At 41.3% G+C, this 17,948-nt stretch overlaps 1 protein-coding gene across 1 annotated transcript; it reads left to right on the forward strand.

Moving 5' to 3' along the window:
- The first annotated feature begins 9,116 nt into the window (after nucleotides 1-9,116).
- On the forward strand, nucleotides 9,117-10,307 carry LOC112701663 (uncharacterized). Its single transcript, XM_025752397.1, has one exon. The coding sequence runs from the start codon at nucleotides 9,117-9,119 to the stop codon at nucleotides 10,305-10,307; it is 1,191 nt and encodes a 396-aa protein (XP_025608182.1).
- The last annotated feature ends 7,641 nt before the right edge of the window (nucleotides 10,308-17,948 follow it).

A 17,948-nucleotide genomic window follows, 5' to 3' on the forward strand; every position in this document is an offset into this window, starting at 1 on the left:
CAATTTATGTTTTCTATGGTTATTGTTGTTTTCTTTAATTTTTGTTATTGATGCTTGCAATAGATTGTTTAAATTTAATATTCCTTGTTACTCTTCTATGTTTTTATCTTATGCCTTCCAAGTGTTTGATAAAATATTTGGTTGAATTTTAAATTAGCTTTTTATATTCTTGATTTGGATTGATTAGTTGAGACTATAGAGTTATCAAATTCTCTTGTTGAAGGATAATTGAAAATAGCTGATTGACTTAGGCTTCACTAAATGTAGTCTTTGATTAGAACTTGTGAACCTAAGTTGATTTTGCCCACTTGACTTACCTTCATTGTAGAGGTTAACTAAGTGAAAGCGAAATACAATTATCATCACAATTGATGATGATACCGAGGACATGATTTCTAATTCTCAATCCTAGTTAAGAGTTTTCTTAGTTATTAATTTAATTTCTTGCCATTTTATTTTCTTGTTCCTCATTTCAAAAACCTAAAAAGATACTTTTTCATAACCAATAGTAAAAATACTTCCCTGCAATTCCTTGAGAGACAACCCGAGGTTTAATACTTCGGTTAATTTTATTTGGTTTGCTTAAGTGACAAACATATTAAATTTGATTGAGGTTGAATTGTCGGTTTAGAACTATACTTGCAACGCGATTATTTTTGTGAAAATCTTTACCGATATTTTAACCCCGTCATGGACATGTTGAGTTTAGCTTTATAACCGATAGATGAGACTCACCGGCCATAGGACAGACATACATCATATGCATATGTTTGTTTTATTTGATCATGTATTAATTGGGCTTGCCTATGTGATTATTATGCTCACCTGCTATAATTGCTACCTGCTGTATTTGTATCCTACTTGTGTTTACTTTGTCTGTTTTACTTGTCTATGCACCAGAGTTTTGGAAAAATGAGGAAACAGAAAGTGAAAGATTGGATCACAATTATATTGGAGAAGACAAAGAGTGAATTGTAAGGTTAGAGTTTAATGAGACAGAAATTGAATGTAGAATTAGAGTTAGATTGAGACTTGGATACTTTAGAGAGTTTTACCAAATTTATGATTTAGTTTATTCCTTTAAGTTTATATCTAAGTGACGGAGTGCTAGGATTTCCTCTGCCTTTTTCGGAACCTTTTATATTAACTATGTGTGTACTTTTACCATGCTGAGAACCTATGGTTCTCATTCTATACATGTTGTTGCTTTTCAGATGCAAGCCAGGTGGAACCTCATTGAGAATTCTGGAGACTCTGTAGAGCGAAGAACTCTGGGGACTTAGGGTTGTATTTTATTTATGTTCATATATGTATATAGATTTTCCATCTTGTATTTTATACTTGTCCCTCTTAGAGGTTGACTTGGAGAAATAGGTTGTCAGTTTTACTGTTCTGGGATATTTTGGGTTATATATATATATATATATATATATATATATATATATATATATATATATATATATATATATATATATATATATATATATATATATATATTTAGGGTTTAGGGTTTAGGATATATATATATATGGCCGGCTTTTACTTTGCAGGTCGAGTTCGGAGCTTGATGTTTGTATTTTAGAATTCTAATCTATGTTTATGGTCTTTAGCCTTCCTTTCGATCTTGCTTATCCGTCTATGCTTATCTTTCGTGAGCGACGTGATTTCTGTTTCGATTTTGCTTAACTTATTTTTCAAGGCTTCTAGTTATAACTTCTTTCAATTATATCTATGTACATATTTTATTTTTAGAGGTCGTAGCGCCTCACCACCCCTGATTTACGTCCTAGACATAAAGCTCTGTATGGTAAGGTGTTATATTGAATGATGAAGTCTAGTGAAATTTCCACCCAAGGGCTTACTAGTACAGGAAGCGGTTGTAGCAAACCTTGAGGCATAGTTGTTAGAACTAAAGTGGTAATTGAACCGATTAAATTACTGATTCTCTGATTCATTGGTTTAATCGGTGAATTACTGGTCGAAGCAATAGAACTAGTCTCACGTAAATAAAAAATAAAAAATAGTAAAATTAAAATTTAAAATATATATACTAACATTTTAATATATAGATATTTAAAATGTTTAATACTTATTTTAATAATTATATAAATTTTAATGAAATAAATATATAAAATTATAATAAAACAAAATTAGTAATAAAAATAAAAAAATATAATATTATTATTGAAAGATAAAATTAACTTTTGATATAACTTAAATTTGATTTAATTAAATTATATGTAAGTTATAATATAACATGAGTTTTTATATATAATATATATATAATATGAACAAATATATATAACAAAAAAATCTTTCTTTATGTTGCACTAAGTATTTAATATATAAAATTATAAACAAACTATGCAGTAAGAAGACAATTGGCTCAGCGGTGGAGTCATGTTCAGGTTTTGCTAAGGTACAAGGTTTGAATCCTTGCTTCAACAATTTTTCAAAATAGTTACGTGCGGATGGATAAAGGTCCGATTCTTCAAATTTTCGGTGAACTGAGGTCAGTCTGATTTGATTTTTATAACTATATGCCTTGGGGTTTGGTTGGAGCATATTTCGTAAATTGGCAGTCGTTACACTACTCAATAAATTGATGTACGTCAGTCCTCATGCCCAACTCAAAAAATAGGTCACTCAATGCCTTGTTCTTAAGAACTCCCCCATGATCCCCACGAACTGAGGAATGAAACTCCCGTAACAGTAGGTCTCTTAGTCCTAAGTAATCTGGAACCTAAAGCTTCCCTTAGTACACCAAGAGGCCTTTACGTTTTCCATAATCTAACCCCAATTTTTTATCTCTGAGTTGTTGATGTAAATTTCGTATCTTGGGGCATTGTTCATTAGCCTCTTTGAGGGATGAGAACAAAGAGATATGAACCATAGTAAGGCTATGAAGCTCTGGCTAGAGTTCGGAATTAGGATGATGGGAGAGTGCATCTGCCACTTGATTGAGCCATCCTGGTCGGTACTCAATGTTAAAGTCAAAACCCATGAGCTTAGCAAGATAATACTTCTGGTCTGGAGTTAGGACAACTTGATTCATCAATTCTTTAAGGCCCAGGTGGTCTGTTTTAATGAGAAATTTTTGTCCCAATAGATAGTGGCACCATTTGGCTACTGCTTGGGTAAGGACATAAAGGTGTGGCAAGTGTGATCTGCAATGCTAAAGGTGTTCCTCCCTATTCCTGTGTGGCGGTACTTGAGTTGGTTTCGAAAAGACCTCTTGATGCTCATCCAAAATTTTTTGCACATCAGTAGGAGTAGAAATCAAGTTATCTTTGGTGCCCGCAACTAATTTCAAATAGTACAAGGTGGTGACCACTTCGGTAGCCATTATTTTCTGAAACATCCAATTGCAATATTCACATTATTAACAACAAATTCCATAGCCAATAACCCATAGTGAGTCGTAACGTAACTCAAGTACATTAGCTACAACACTATGTCAGCCCCTTGGAGTTCCAAAAAAAAGTGCTAACAGTGAATGGGTAGCCTTGCATTACCAAGGGTATGTCTTCACAACAAGCTTTATATCCTATCACATCCCCGTTACCAACTAGAACTTTAAAACGAGTGGTTTGTTTGATAGGAAAGTTAAGTTTCTCCGCCACACTAGCTTTAATGAAGCTGTATGAACTTCCTCCATCGATCAGAACCATGACTTGCTGCCCATTATAAGAACCTTTGAGCCGAAAAGTAGTGGGTTGGTATTATCCCACCATGGCATTGAAGCTAATCTCAGGTTGCACTGGAGTTATGACCACCGGGTTGCTCTCCTCGATTGGTGTAACCACTATTATTTCTAGTTCTTGTAGGATGATAAAAGAAACAATAGGATAAACAAGACAAGAATTGAAATTGAATAAAAACAAAAAGGAAAGATTGAAATTGAGTACAAAGAGAATCACTCTACTTTCTACCCAATTTCTTGACGCAACAAAAAAGGGACTTTTCAACCTAATTTATCAACACCATAGTTTGGGAATTGAATCGAAAGGACTCCTCAACCTTCTACCCAATTCCCCGATGCAACAAGAGAGGGACTCCTCAACCTCAATTGTCCACGACATAGTTTCATCACGAAATCAAAAAGGGATTTTAAAATCTCTAAAAATTCTATAATACGACTACCTTAGTTTATGAGGTATTTATAACCTCTTATTAGATTAAAATATAGAAAACTCTATGCTCATAAACATAAGGCCCAATCTAATAATTAAATAAACAAAATAAAAATACATCAAATTAAATTAAAATATTCTAAAAATATAAACTAATATCTTCTAAATAATACTTGAACTCTTCATATCTCGAACATTTGAAGCACGTATTATAGGATCTCTTACATTTTCTCATCACCAATTAGTAAATAACAGAAATTTTTGCATCGATGACCTAGGTATCACTTGTCTTCACAATAATAGCACAAACCTTTCTCTCTTTTGATCTTGATTTCTGCAGTTTTAAGTTTCTTGAAAGGTGTGTCTGAGGTTATGTTTTTGGTATTATTGTGTAGTTGGGGCTAAGTAAAAGGTACAGGATTGATGGTGAACTGCTTATATGTGGTGTTTCGGATGGGTGATAGTTGGGTTGGTCGAGTATGATTGTGCATTGTTTTGAATATGGAGTTGGTTGTTTGTTTTTATTCATAGATTTTGGCTAAAGAAACTGTATGAACATATGAAGTTGGTTTGGCTAATAGTAGTTCACATTTCAGGTAATCTTGAAGATTTGTAGTGAATAGAGAAACCATCCAATCCTCACTAAGCCCAGCCACTTGGTTCATGAGTTTCTCAAAATGGGTTTGGTATTCAACCACGGTTTCGGACTATTTAAGTTCCTTAAGAGCTACTTTCGGGTCAAAATACTGGTTATGGCCGAAATGGACCTACAATGCATCTAGAAAAGTCTCCCATGTATAGGTAATATTATTGTTCATTCTCCAACAATACCAGGAGTAGGCAGATCCAGCTAGATGGAATGAAATCATTCTGATTCTCATCTCAGCAGGTACAGAGAACCACTCAAAATACTCTTTGACTTTGAAAATCCATTCATCAACATTATTTTAACCGTCAAATATATGTAATTTAACTTTAATACCTCTTAGTTGGTAGATCTGATGTTGAGCATGCCCATATGGAGAATGCGATTCATTATTTCCTGGTTCTTTCACCACTTTCTTTAATTTTAAGGCATCTTTCAACATGCTTCAGATCTTCATCAATGAACTTTCCAACTCATCCATCTGTGTGTCGGTAGTGGTAAATTGGTTGGTCATTTCGACGTGGCTGCGTTGCAAGGCAGCGAGCTCAGCCTGTTGCCGGAGTCCTTCAGGAGACATTATTCCCTCTCAATGAAAGAACCAATGATAATATAAAAATTAAATGTAACAGCAAATTATAGTAATAAGAAGAAGAGTAAAAATGAACTAAAATAGAATAGAATAAAATAAAAGAAAAAACAATGTGTGATTCCCAATTCGAGTTGGGAGATGACTCCAGCAATTATAGTTAACTCCCCCTCATAGTTAGGAGAGGCTATTCTCTGCTACGCATTCCATTTCGTAAATACCCTAATGGATTGGACAACCTCCCAATCCTAAATACCCTAATGGATTGGACAACCCTCAATTCTAAACACACAATACACACCCACACATTCTTTATATACTTATCAATTTTTTTTCTCGGTTGCCGCTGGTAGGACTCGAACCCAAAACCTTTGAGATGAGGAAGGGGCAGAATGCCATGTGAGCTGCGGCTCACTGGCCATTGCGTAATTTGTTACCGTCTTTATTGAGGTAGGCTTCCTCTTATTGCGGGTCAGTATTGTTTTTTTATTCTGAAGTGGCCCATTTTCATTTTCTACTCTATTTCCTTTTTCAGATCAATGTTTTTTTGTTCAACTAGCCCAGTATCATTTAGGCCCAAAGTTAGAGAGCTATCAACACCCCTCCCCTAGTCTTCCTTTATTTTCTTTTGGATAAATATATAGGTGTTGTCTTTTTCTTATATATCAATAAAAGTTCAGTGAAGAAAGAAAAACATCTCTATTTGTTTACCTAAATAGTGTGTAACAATGAAAAAAAGAAAAAAATATTTAATTTTACGATAATACTAGAAATACAATATTTAAAATTACTTTATACAATATAACATTCATATTTTCATATACATAATATTTGTAATTACATATTTATTATATTTAAAATCATACAATTATTTTAACAATAATTAATGAATATTAAATAAGATATTTTTTTATATTTAAATAAGACAATTTTAAACTAATTTTCAGTCTTCAAGATATTATTGTTAATTTTAATGCAATAACTCAGTTTTTTTATGTGGGCTTTTATTTTAGACAAATATTTTGAAATGGAAAGAATAACAAATAGCAAATTATCATTTTATAATAGGGAACAATCAATTTAAAAATCTTAACTCTCAATTATAGTACTCTTTTTCTTAAAAAAAAAATAATGTTCACCCATTAGTCATTTAATGTTAATAAAAGATCGTGAAAGAAAAAATAATACAATTTATTAGGGAAGGGATCGGATATCATTGTTTATTGCTTAAACTTGTTTAGAAAAAAAAAAAAACCGAAAAGAAAAACCATAATTCAAGTTCACCAGCAATATATTAGATTAACTTTATTGCATAATCTCACATGTAAATATTGTTTAATTTTTTTGAGAGAATGAGAGATAGAGAGAGAGGGGGTGGGAAACACAGGGAAGGGTAGGCTTAGTGAACATGACAAGGATCCAAGGGTTTGGAATCGAGAAGAGTATCGGCGACTGGAGCATGAATCATTTTCTGTCTTTGTGAGTAATTTACCGCAGGACATTTTCAAGAGGGAACTATTCCATTTGTTCAACTGGACGGGAAGAATCAATGATATATATTTATCACGAAAACAAAAAAGTGGAAATATATACATGATCGCTTTCGTGCGATACACAACCAAAGGAGGGGCATTGAAGGCGGTTGCGGAAATGAATCATCAGAGACTGAGAGGAGAGATTTTGTTTGTGGAAGAGGCAAAATACAGAAGGATGTCAGGGACAATAATAAAAAGCAATACACGTGCGGTTGGGAACAGGCGACAAACCGCTACATGGCAACCACGTAGGAAAGCCGCTGAGTCTGGGTCTGAGGCTCCTGAAAATGAGGAGCGGAAACGGGAAAGAGACAAAGATCTGTATGGAAAGGATCGGACAAAGAAAGTGAAAGTAGCAGTGGCAACAGAGAATCTGGAATGGTTGCAGAGGAGCATCGTTGGGGGCACGACCAAAGCCATTAACTTTGAGTCTTTAAAGGAAATGATCGCAAAGAATGTGCCTAATGTTGTTCAGGTGCGGGAGATGGGCGCCTACAAAGCACTTCTGACTTTTGACAGTGTACGGAACGCTGACGATGCCTACACTTTTAACATGAATAGACTCTTACAGCTATTCCATAGAGTGTGGCGATGGGAGGAGTCGGAACATAGTGAAACTCGAAGGGTGTGGCTGGAATGCTTTGGGGTTCCGCTGCACGCTTGGTCAGTTAACACCTTTAGGACGATAGGAGGCCAATGGGGTGAAGTCGTTGCATGTGATAGAGAAACGGAAATGTGTAGCTCTTTCACGGTAGGTCGTGTTCAGATTGACACTTACGTAATGGATGTGATTCAAGAATGGGTCCACGTCACAGTTGGTACGGGAGGATTCGATGTTCTGGTGAAGGAGGTTGGACATGAGGCGTGCAACCTGGTATGCACCGGAAAATCTGAAGATAAACAGTCAAATATACAAGGGAATCCCGATAACAAAAGCAACAGCGCCGGCGGGGATATAATACAGAATTCTGGTGCAGGGTCATTGCATGAAGGGATACAGGATGAAGTTCGGTTGTTGTTGGTTCCACGGAATGAGGAAGAAGACAAGGGCAGAATTGTAATTACTGACACAATTTTGAATGAATGGAATAATTGTGATGCGCAGCGTAATCTCGAGGAAATCAGAACGTATCCGGCATTAATTAAGGATAATTATTTTATGCATGAATTAGGGGGAAGAGCCGTTATGCTCTATGAAGAAGATTCTGAAAAAACAATAACTGGTACCCTAATTGGACTGGAAAGAGAGTCCACAAGTGCAACACCAAAAAAGCCACAATTAGAAAAGAATTGGGCAATAGAACATGAGGACAGGCACCAAAGGTTGGGCCCTGGACTCCAAGCCCACAAGCCAGCGAACGCGGGTTAGAGGCCATGCGGATCTGCTTCGGGTCGGACCCTAGTGGGGGACGTGGGTCGCGAATCTCCTAACCAAACCTGCACGGGAGACGAACGCGGCGCCATGGGAGAGCTCCCAGTCGCTGGCAGGCAGGCGGCGATCAACGGGGAAGGACGCGGAAAGGGTGGTCCCGGCGAGAACCTGGGAGGGGAATTGATACGCGCCGGGTCTGTCGGCCTCCAAATCACCGGGACTGCTGCTGACGACGACGCAGGGAGCGGTGTCGAGGGTGGGGAAGCTGGCTCTCCGGCGGCGGTCGAACAGGGTATGTATGGCGCATCAGTTTTCAAAGTGGCAAGGGGAGAACGACGAGACAGAATCCATGAGAGCAGCAGGCATGGAGGCACAGTAAGAGCTAATCACGAAGAGGGAAGGCATGGAGACAGAGCGTCAGACCAGAGAATAGAACCGGGAGTGACCAAAGGACACATAACTACTCTGGACGAACTGGTAGGGTGATCTGTGGGCACCTTGAGGAAGATTTTGCAGAAACTGAACCGAACCAAGAAGGAAGAAGGAATGAGGTGGAAGCAAGTGACAAGCAGCAAACCGATCTGGAGGAGCAGCTGGTAGAAAATAGAAAGACCTGGGAACTGGCACGCGAATCAGGAGTGATATTATACGAGGAGGAAGACGACATTATGGCAATTTTACAAGAACAGAATGAAGAAATAGCTCGCAAAAAAAAGATGGCAAAGCAGAAAGCAAAAATGAGACGATGCAGACCCAAACATGCAAAACAGGTGTGTAAAACAATTTTAAGATGATTTTCAGTTCATGGAATGTGCGGGGGTTGAGGGGGGATGGGAAGTTGAGAATGGTAAAGGACCTAAAGAATAAACATAGGCTACAAATGTTAGGATTGATTGAAACCAAAAGACAGATAGTGACGAGGTTTGATGTGACCAGAATTTGGGGACAAGGTAGTCCAGGTTGGGAATATGTAGGGTCCGATGGGGCGTCTGGTGGACTATTGCTGATTTGGGATGAGGACATGTTCAAATTAAATAACTGTTATAAGGGAGAGAGGTGGTTATGTGTTGAGGGAGTAATATTAACAAGTAGCTTTAACTGTGCGTTTGTCTTGGTCTATGGTGCACATGATAGAGACGAGAAGATTCAGGTATGGGAGGAGCGGAGCTATATAGCGGGGTTATGTCAGGTTCCGTGCTGTTTTATGGGAGACTTCAATGAAATAGTACATATAGAGGAACGAAGAGGCACTACTGGGCTAACAAGGTCTGCAGAAGACTTTAAGTTTTGGATACAGGACATGAACTTAGTGGATTTGCCACTCACTGATCGGAAGTTTACATGGTTTCGTGGGTGTTCCTGCAGTCGCATAGATAGAGTCTTGGTTAGCTTGGAGTGGTTAGAAGAGTACCCAGAGGCACACTTGAGAGGTGGACCAAGAGGTTTGTCAGATCATTGCCCGCTAATAGTGGAGGGTAGGAAGCTGAGAGGAGGACCCAGGCCGTTTCGGAGCCTTGATTCATGGTTTACACATGAGGGATTTCGCAGGATGGTAAAGGAGGAATGGAGAGGATTGGGAGAGCTACAATTCACAGATAAATTGAAGGCGCTAACAGAACCACTGAGAAGATGGCATAGGACAAATTTTGGTGACATGGATAAGAAGATTGTAAAGTTTGAGGAAGAGATCAAGAAGATTGATGATATGGTCAGCAATGGAGTATATGATGGAACACTGGAGGCTAGAAGAAAGGCGCTGGTTAAGTGCTGTGAGCGATGGTATGTGAGGAAAGAAGTACATTGGAAGCAGATGTCGCGGTCTCGACACGTGAATGATATGGACAGAAATACAAGATACTTCCACAATATAGCTTCAGCTAGAAGGCGAAACAATAGGATTGATACTCTGGTTATCAACGGCAGGTTGGTTCGGAATCAGGCTAGAATAAAGGTTGCTATCAGAGAGTTTTATAAGGAGTTATACCATCAGGAAGCCTCTCCTGCTATGGGGTTCAGAGATGGCCTGGTGGTTTGAATAGGTGAGGAGGATGCTATGGCTATGGAAGTGATGCCGTCGGCAGAGGAGATCAAAGAGGCCGTGTGGGACTGTGAGTCCTCCAAGGCGCCAGGGTGTGACGGGTACAACATGAACTTCATCAAGCGATGTTGGGATGAGATTGGCGCTGAGTTCACAGCTGCAGTGATGGGGTTCTTCCAGACAGCCAGGTTACCCAAGGATGCCAATATCACTTGGGTGGCGCTGGCTCCTAAGTTCATAGGTGCGAAGGAGATTAAAGACTTGCGACCTATCAGTATGGTGGGGTGTGTGTATAAGGTTATTTCGAAGGTGCTAGTTAGGAGGATGAGGTCAGTGATGCCAACATTGGTAGGAGAGACTCAGAGTGCATTTGTTCAGGGAAGGAAAATCCATGATGGGGCGCTTATTGCGTGTGAAACAGTTAGTTGGCTTAAACTGAGGAAAAAAGAGGCTGCCCTAATCAAGCTTGACTTCCAAAAAGCATATGACAGGGTTAAGTGGAGCTTTGTGAACATTGTGATGCAGAAAATGGGATTTGGGCATAAATGGAGAGCATGGGTGATGGAGTGTGTAGCCACTGCGTCTATGTCGGTGCTGATAAATGGATCGCCATCTAAGCCTTTTAACATGGAAAGAGGGTTGAGACAAGGGGACCCACTATCTCCGTTCTTGTTTGTACTTGTGGTAGATGTGCTGCATCGAATGATTGGAGAGGCAGTCAGGAATGGTCGTATAGCACCATTACTGGTTGGTAGAGATAGTGTAGCATTGTCACATCTTCAGTTTGCTGATGACACTATTCTCTTTTGCCCACCAGAAGAGGATACTATAAGGAATTACAAGAGGCTTCTGAGAGTTTTCGAGTTGATGTCAGGTCTGTGTATCAATTTTGAGAAGTCTAGTCTGATTCCAATCAATTGTGAGGAGCAATGGGTCGATCGTATGTGTAACTTGCTGGGGTGTAAGGGGGATACCCTCCCAGTCAAATACCTTGGAATATCCCTAGGAGCTAATCCGAGGTTGGTGAAGACATGGAAGCCCATCATAGATAAGGTGGAGGAGAAACTCAGCCTGTGGAAGGCCAAGGTGCTAAACAAAGCTGGGAAGCTGGTACTTATCAAATCTGTGTTGAACAGTTTGCCAGTATACTATCTGAGTTTGTTCAAGATGCCGAAAGCTGTTGCTGAGAAACTGATTTCGCTGCAGAGAACATTCCTATGGAGCTCAGAAGAGGGTAGGACTGGTATGGCATTAGTAAGGTGGGAAGTGGTACAGGCACCGAAGAAGTTAGGTGGGCTGGGAGTTGGGGATGCTATGGTTCGCAACACAGCGCTATTGTTTAAGTGGTGGTGGCGATTTGCGAAGGAGGACTGCCCATTGTGGAAAAAAGTCGTAGTTTCTTGTCATAATCTAAACCCCAATGAGCCACTGTCGACTCAAGACCCGCCTACTAGAGGAGGACCTTGGAAGGATATTTGCCAGCTACACATCAGGAACCAACCTTTAAGAGATAAGATGATCACAGGCCTGTCCATGGAGGTTGGGGATGGGTGTAGGACACGATTTTGGGAGGATGCATGGGTGAGTGGTGGACCCTTAAAGAACCGGTTCCCGAGGCTTTTCTCTGTTTCAAACCAGTGTGGATCCGTTATAGGAAACTGTGGGTTTTGGGATGGGCTTGAGTGGATTTGGAACTTCCAATGGAGGCGAGAGCTCTTCCAATGGGAGTTGGAACTCTTGAGTGCGTTGCATGAGGTTTTGAGACCTGTGAAATTAGTTCATAACAGAGAGGACAGAGTGGTGTGGAAATATGATAGGCGAGGTGTTTTTACAACTAACTCTTTTGTGCAGGTGATGCAGGAGGAACTGGTCCCAGCGGAGGCAACTAGCTACAGCTTTACCAGGACTATCTGGAAGGGGTTGGTCCCACCTAGAGTGGAACTGTTTGTCTGGTTTGTTATGATAGGAAGAGTGAATACAAAGGACAGGTTGAGCCGGTTTGGAATTATCAGTCAGGAAGATGTTACTTGTGTTCTTTGTAACAACGAGGTGGAGGATATACATCACTTGTTTCTAGGGTGTGTATTTGCATGGCAGGTGTGGAGTGCTTGGATCTCAGCCTTTGGCCGACGATGGTCTTATCCGAGATTGATAAAAGAACACTTTCTTAGTTGGACAGAAGAACCGAGGAGGGTGGAAGAGCGAAACCACCGGTTGAGGTGTTTCTGCGCAGTTGTCTGGAACTTATGGCTGGAAAGAAATAGACGGATTTTTCAGCAAACAAGCAAAGGAGTTGAAGAAATCATCAACATGTCCTCAGATAGTACAAACGAGTGGAGCGGTGGGGATCCCTTTAGTTGTTGATGGCTATGCCGGAGATGACATGGGGACGGATTTGTATCTTTATGTTTGTTAGCCCTGTTTATGTTTAGTTGTGACATTGTGCTTGCTCCACTGCTATTGTGTTGAGCTATTTGCTTTCAAAAAAAAAAAAATTATGATGCCTTATAAATGAAGCCTTAAATTTATGCTACACAAGATGAATGAATTATGATGCATGATGATTTTAGGTAAGAAAATTACTATTGTCAACTCAATTTGTTCGGTTTGGTGTATGGTAAATGGTAATAACTTGTGATCATGTATAATATAGACCGAATAATCGACATATATATACTTGTAACATAAGGTTTTGATCAACAATCCTTTCATATATAAAAGTTCTTTGCGTTAATACTCAAGATAATAATTTAAAAATAAATATCAAAAATATTGTTACTATAGAATGTATAACGAGGAGTGCTTATTTAAAAAATAAGAATACGATCAAATTATAATGATGAAATCGATATAATATCAAACAAAATAAATATAAAATTAATTCCAGATATATTTAGATATTATATTAATATACACTATCTCTTAAATATATTTTAACATTTTCTTCAATACAGTATATATGTTATGTTTTGTATTTATTTATTTATTTATTTAAAATAAATTATATAAAAATAAAAGTATATTTATTTATTTACATATTAATATAATAATAATATATTCTATATTTATTAGAATTTATTAATATTTTTAAATTTTTATTTAATAAAGAATTTAGCTATTATATACTATACTGTAGGTATTTGAATGGATAGATGTGAAGTAGTAGAGACAAACAATCGGCATACATAAAGGACGGATTTTCTTGCGTGAAATGCATGAAGATAATACTTACAAAAAAATTCGAACGGTCAAGTCAAAAGAATTATGAAATACAGGAATTAGGGTTAAGTGCGTCATACTTGGAAAAGTGGCAAAGTTACCCATTATGTAGTGTCATTGCAGCTGTTAGATATTGTACGGTAGTCGGTTTCCGGACAGGTCGGGTGATAATTGATGGGAGCGGGAATGTCTCGATTGCGGTTGTGCTGGGTTCAGGCCTGCCGGGAAGTCAAACACTTGTTGTAGGAGGAAAGAGGGAGTGCCACCTGCAAAGACACTCCGACGATCTAGTCAGTTAGTGCGCAGGCGGAGAAATGATAGGTGAAAAGGTGACGTACCTCCAGGGAAGGGCAGGTCCTTCCCCTTTTATATCGTGTCAGAGGTGGGCCCTTCGAGGACAGGCCCACCCTCCTCGAAGCTTCCTCACAGCTGTAGTGGGGAGCTGCCAGGGACGCGTGTCCGGGTCGCGAAGTGAACCGTTTGTACTCGACCGTTCGGGTCGGGTCATCTTTGGGTCGGGTTGACCCGCGAGTTGCTTGGGCTGGGCCGTAACAGTGCCCCCACGCGCCAGTGGTAGTCGTGGGGACTATCAGTGGCGTGTCGTCTCGCGTTTCGTTTGTTCTCGTCAAGTCGGCCGCACGTGGGAAGAATACGCCCCCAACGCGCGTGTCCCCTGGTTTGCATAAGCAACCGTTTCGTCGCATCGTTCCTTGCGCGGAGCATTAAATGCTCATAATGGGGTGGAAAAACCCCGTTTGCAAAGACTATTCTGCCCCCAGGTTTTTCGCGCTTCATGGGAGGCAGTCTTTAAACAGTCAGTTTTATGCTTCTGCATTTCTTTATACTTCCCATCTCTCTCTCTTTCCTTTTTCTTGCTACAAAATTTCAGAACGTCGTTGTGGTGCTCTCGTACATCCCCCTTGTATCCTTCCATACTTGCAATTTCATCCTCTTTCCATCAATTCAGGTAATTCTTTGAATTCTTTTCTTTTGTGCTTCGTTCTTGCATGCTTGTTGCCTGGTTTTTGTTGTTGCTGTGTAGCCTTTCGATGGTGGTTATATGTGTTAGGGGGGGTATCATACCAGGGTAGGTTTTTCCCTGAACTTTTACGTCCATTTATAGTGTTTCATCCTTAGTTGGGGAGTAGTGGGGCTAGTGTCTCTGCTCGGCCTGAGCAACCGATTTCTTAGACTGACTGGATGGTCCCCCATGTAGGTATGGCTCGCACGGTCTCCCGGGCTTCCCCTTCTCCCGCGGCGTACGATCCCTACGCTTGGGTCGTTTCCGACGTGAAGGATTCGCCTAACCAAATGGGTGAGGAGGAGCTCACCGAGTTCCGACAAGCCGAGTACTTGTGCGGAGGGACTGATGACGAAGCCAATTATGACGTCTTTGTCCCGGCTCCTCATGAGCGATTGTACAAGATCAATCTCCACCACCCCCGAGTTGCCGATTGGATTTGGTTCTACAAATCCATGTTTACTCAAGTTGGGGTTCGTATTCCGTTTTCCGCCTTCCAGATGGCGCTTTTAAGCCGTGTGTCCGTGGCGCCGTCGCAGTTGCATCCGAACAGCTGGGCCTCAATCCGCTGTTTCGAGATGGTTTGTGAGTATCTCGAGCTTCCGGTGTCTGTAGATGTTTTTCTTTTCTTCTTCAACCTTACTAACCCTTCGAAGGAGGGGAAACATAAAAAGGGGTTCATGTCCTTCCGGTCTGCCCAAGGTCGGAGGATTTTTGGTTTGTTTGAGGACTCCTATCATGGATTTCAGGACAAATATTTCAAGGTCCGCCCTGTCAAAGGTCGTCATCCCTTTTGGCTGTCGTTAGAGGGGGTACGCCTTATTCCGACCTATTGGAGTTTCGGGGCGGGGTCCAATGCCTTCGTTAAGGTAACTTATAGGGGCATGTCTGCGGTGGACAGGAAGATTGCCGATGTGTTGATGGCAGTCTTCAGGAGGAATCATGTGAATCCTCACCTCCTCATGGGTGATCAGGAGGCCGGTCGTAATTATATTTGTGAGAAGTCTCTACTTGTCTTTTTTCTTTTTGCTTTTGTTAACAACTTGTTGTGATTAACCGACTTCGCTTGCTTTTTCGCAGTGGGGATGTCTGCCGAGGTGACGGGTCTCCCTAACTTGTTCCAAACCTTCCTGTGCGCTAGTGACAACGAGGGGGGTAATGAGAAATCTGCCGCCGAGAAGTCTGCTGCTCCTCCGGAGGACAAGGCTGCTACCGAGCAAGGGGCCGTGGTCGACAAGACCGGCACCTCGGCCCAAGCTGCCCAGATCAAAGTCGACAAAGCGGTTCCTGTTTCCCCCTTCCGCGAGGTGGTCGGCACCGGGGGTTCGACGTCTAACCCGGATGCCGATGACGTGGTGGAAGAGGTCCCTAGCCTCAAGAGGAAGAGGAAAACGTCGTCCAGTCCTGAGGGGGTTCTTACTGTTATGGAGAGAAATTTTGATGCCGGGAACTTTATAGATTCCCAGCTGATTCCTGGTACCGAGGAGTATTTCCATGAGTCTTCCCTTGCCGGGCAGGCGAGGTGGATGTACCGTACCCTTTTACGCGGCGCCGTGATAGCTCGGAAGGCCGAGTTCGAGCTATCCGGGATGGAGTCCCTTCGTAGAAGGTTGGAATCTGCTGGGAAGGCTAACAATGAGCTTAAAAGTGAAGTTGAGACTCTCCGGGAGCAGTTGACCCAATCAAATGAGAAGCTTGACGCCGCCGAGAAGAAAGCTACTGCTGCCGAGAAGAAAGCCGCCACTGCTGAGAAGAAGTTAGAAGAGTCAGACGCCACGGTTTCTCGTCTTGTCGATAGTGAAATGGCTTTAGAAAGTCAGGTCGGCGCGGCACAGAAACGGGTGGCCGACATAGAGAAGGAGAAGCAGACCGCGGAGGCCGAACTGGCAACATGGAAAGCAAAGTATAAAGACGTCGTCAAGCAAGGGAAGGGTGCGCTTTTGGCGACCGAGGAGGCTCTTAAAGCTCAGGTCAAAATCGTTGCTCCCGAGTTTGACACGTCGGCGATCGGCGTTTTCAAGGTCATCAAAGACGGCAAAATTGTTGACGTCCCCAAGAAATGAATTCTCTGTCTAAAACTTTTTTGGTTTAGCCGTTTTATTTTGGCTTTTGTGAACAATTTGACTTTTTAGTCGTTTGCCCACTTTAACGTAGTTAACTCTTTCTTATTCGTCTGGTTGTGTTATCGTTTCTATTAACCGTTATTGGTTTATAGCTGTCGTTTATATTAACGAATCGTGGCCTTTCGCGTAGTCATTTGTTATCGCGGTGGTTGACGGGCTCCCGGGGTGATCAGTCCCGGGGCCGCGCGCCGTTGTCGGTTGTGATAGAACGGGTTGTCTGGAAAAAAGGGAAACGAGACAAGAGAGAAAATTTGCACAAGTATATCTTATTCGGTAATTGTATAAAGGACTCGTAGGTCATTATGGAAAGTTCAAATCCGCAAATTAACCACTTAGCTCGATTGGTCGGCGTGTCGCCCCGCCTGTTAGGAGTAGAACCTTCTCAAGTTGTTCGCGTTCCATGTTCTCGGGACTTCCTTACCATCAAGCCTTTCTAACTTGAAAGCACCTTTACCCATCACTTTTTTGATTCTATAGGGGCCTTCCCAGTTCGCCGCTAGCTTGCCCGCTCCAGAGGTCGGTGGGCCGATGTCGTTTCGCCTTAGGACGAGATTGTTCGGCTCGAATTCCCTTTTGAGCACTTTGGTGTTGTAGCGTAAGGCCATTCTTTGTTTTAGCGCTGTCTCTGTCAAATGAGCCATCTCTCTGGCTTCATCTATCAGGTCCTTTTCCACGGCTTTCTCTACTCCTTTCAAAAGTAGCCGGGGGCTCGGTTCCTCGATCTCTACGGGTATTACCGCATCCAACCCATACGTTAGCCGGAAGGGAGTCTCCTTAGTGGAGGATTGTTCGGTTGTCCGGTAAGACCAGAGAACCGAGGCTAGTTCGTCGGCCCAAGCACCCTTTTATTATCCAATCTCTTCTTCAGCCCTGAAAGGATAATCTTGTTGGCAGACTCCACCTGTCCGTTTGTCTGGGGATGTTCTACCGAAGAGAACCTTTGTCTTATACCTAGGCCGTTAAGGAATTCCGTGAACTTCTTGTCAGTAAACTGTGTGCCGTTGTCCGAGATGACGACTTTTGGAATCCCGAATCGTGTTATCACCTGCCTCCACATGAATTTCTTGCAATTGGATGAAGATATGCTAGCTAGTGGTTCGGCTTCTATCCATTTGGTGTAGTAGTCAATGGCGACTATGAGGTACTTGACTTGCCCAAGACCGACTGGGAAGGGTCCCAAGAGGTCGACTCCCCATTGAGAGAATGGTCGGGAGAACGTTAGCAAGCTTAACTCGGAGGCCGGCGCCCTGGCGAAATTGGCGTTCTCTTGACACT

This window comes from Arachis hypogaea, chromosome 7 (assembly GCF_003086295.3).
Source record: "Arachis hypogaea cultivar Tifrunner chromosome 7, arahy.Tifrunner.gnm2.J5K5, whole genome shotgun sequence".
Classification (NCBI taxonomy): Eukaryota; Viridiplantae; Streptophyta; class Magnoliopsida; order Fabales; family Fabaceae; genus Arachis; species Arachis hypogaea.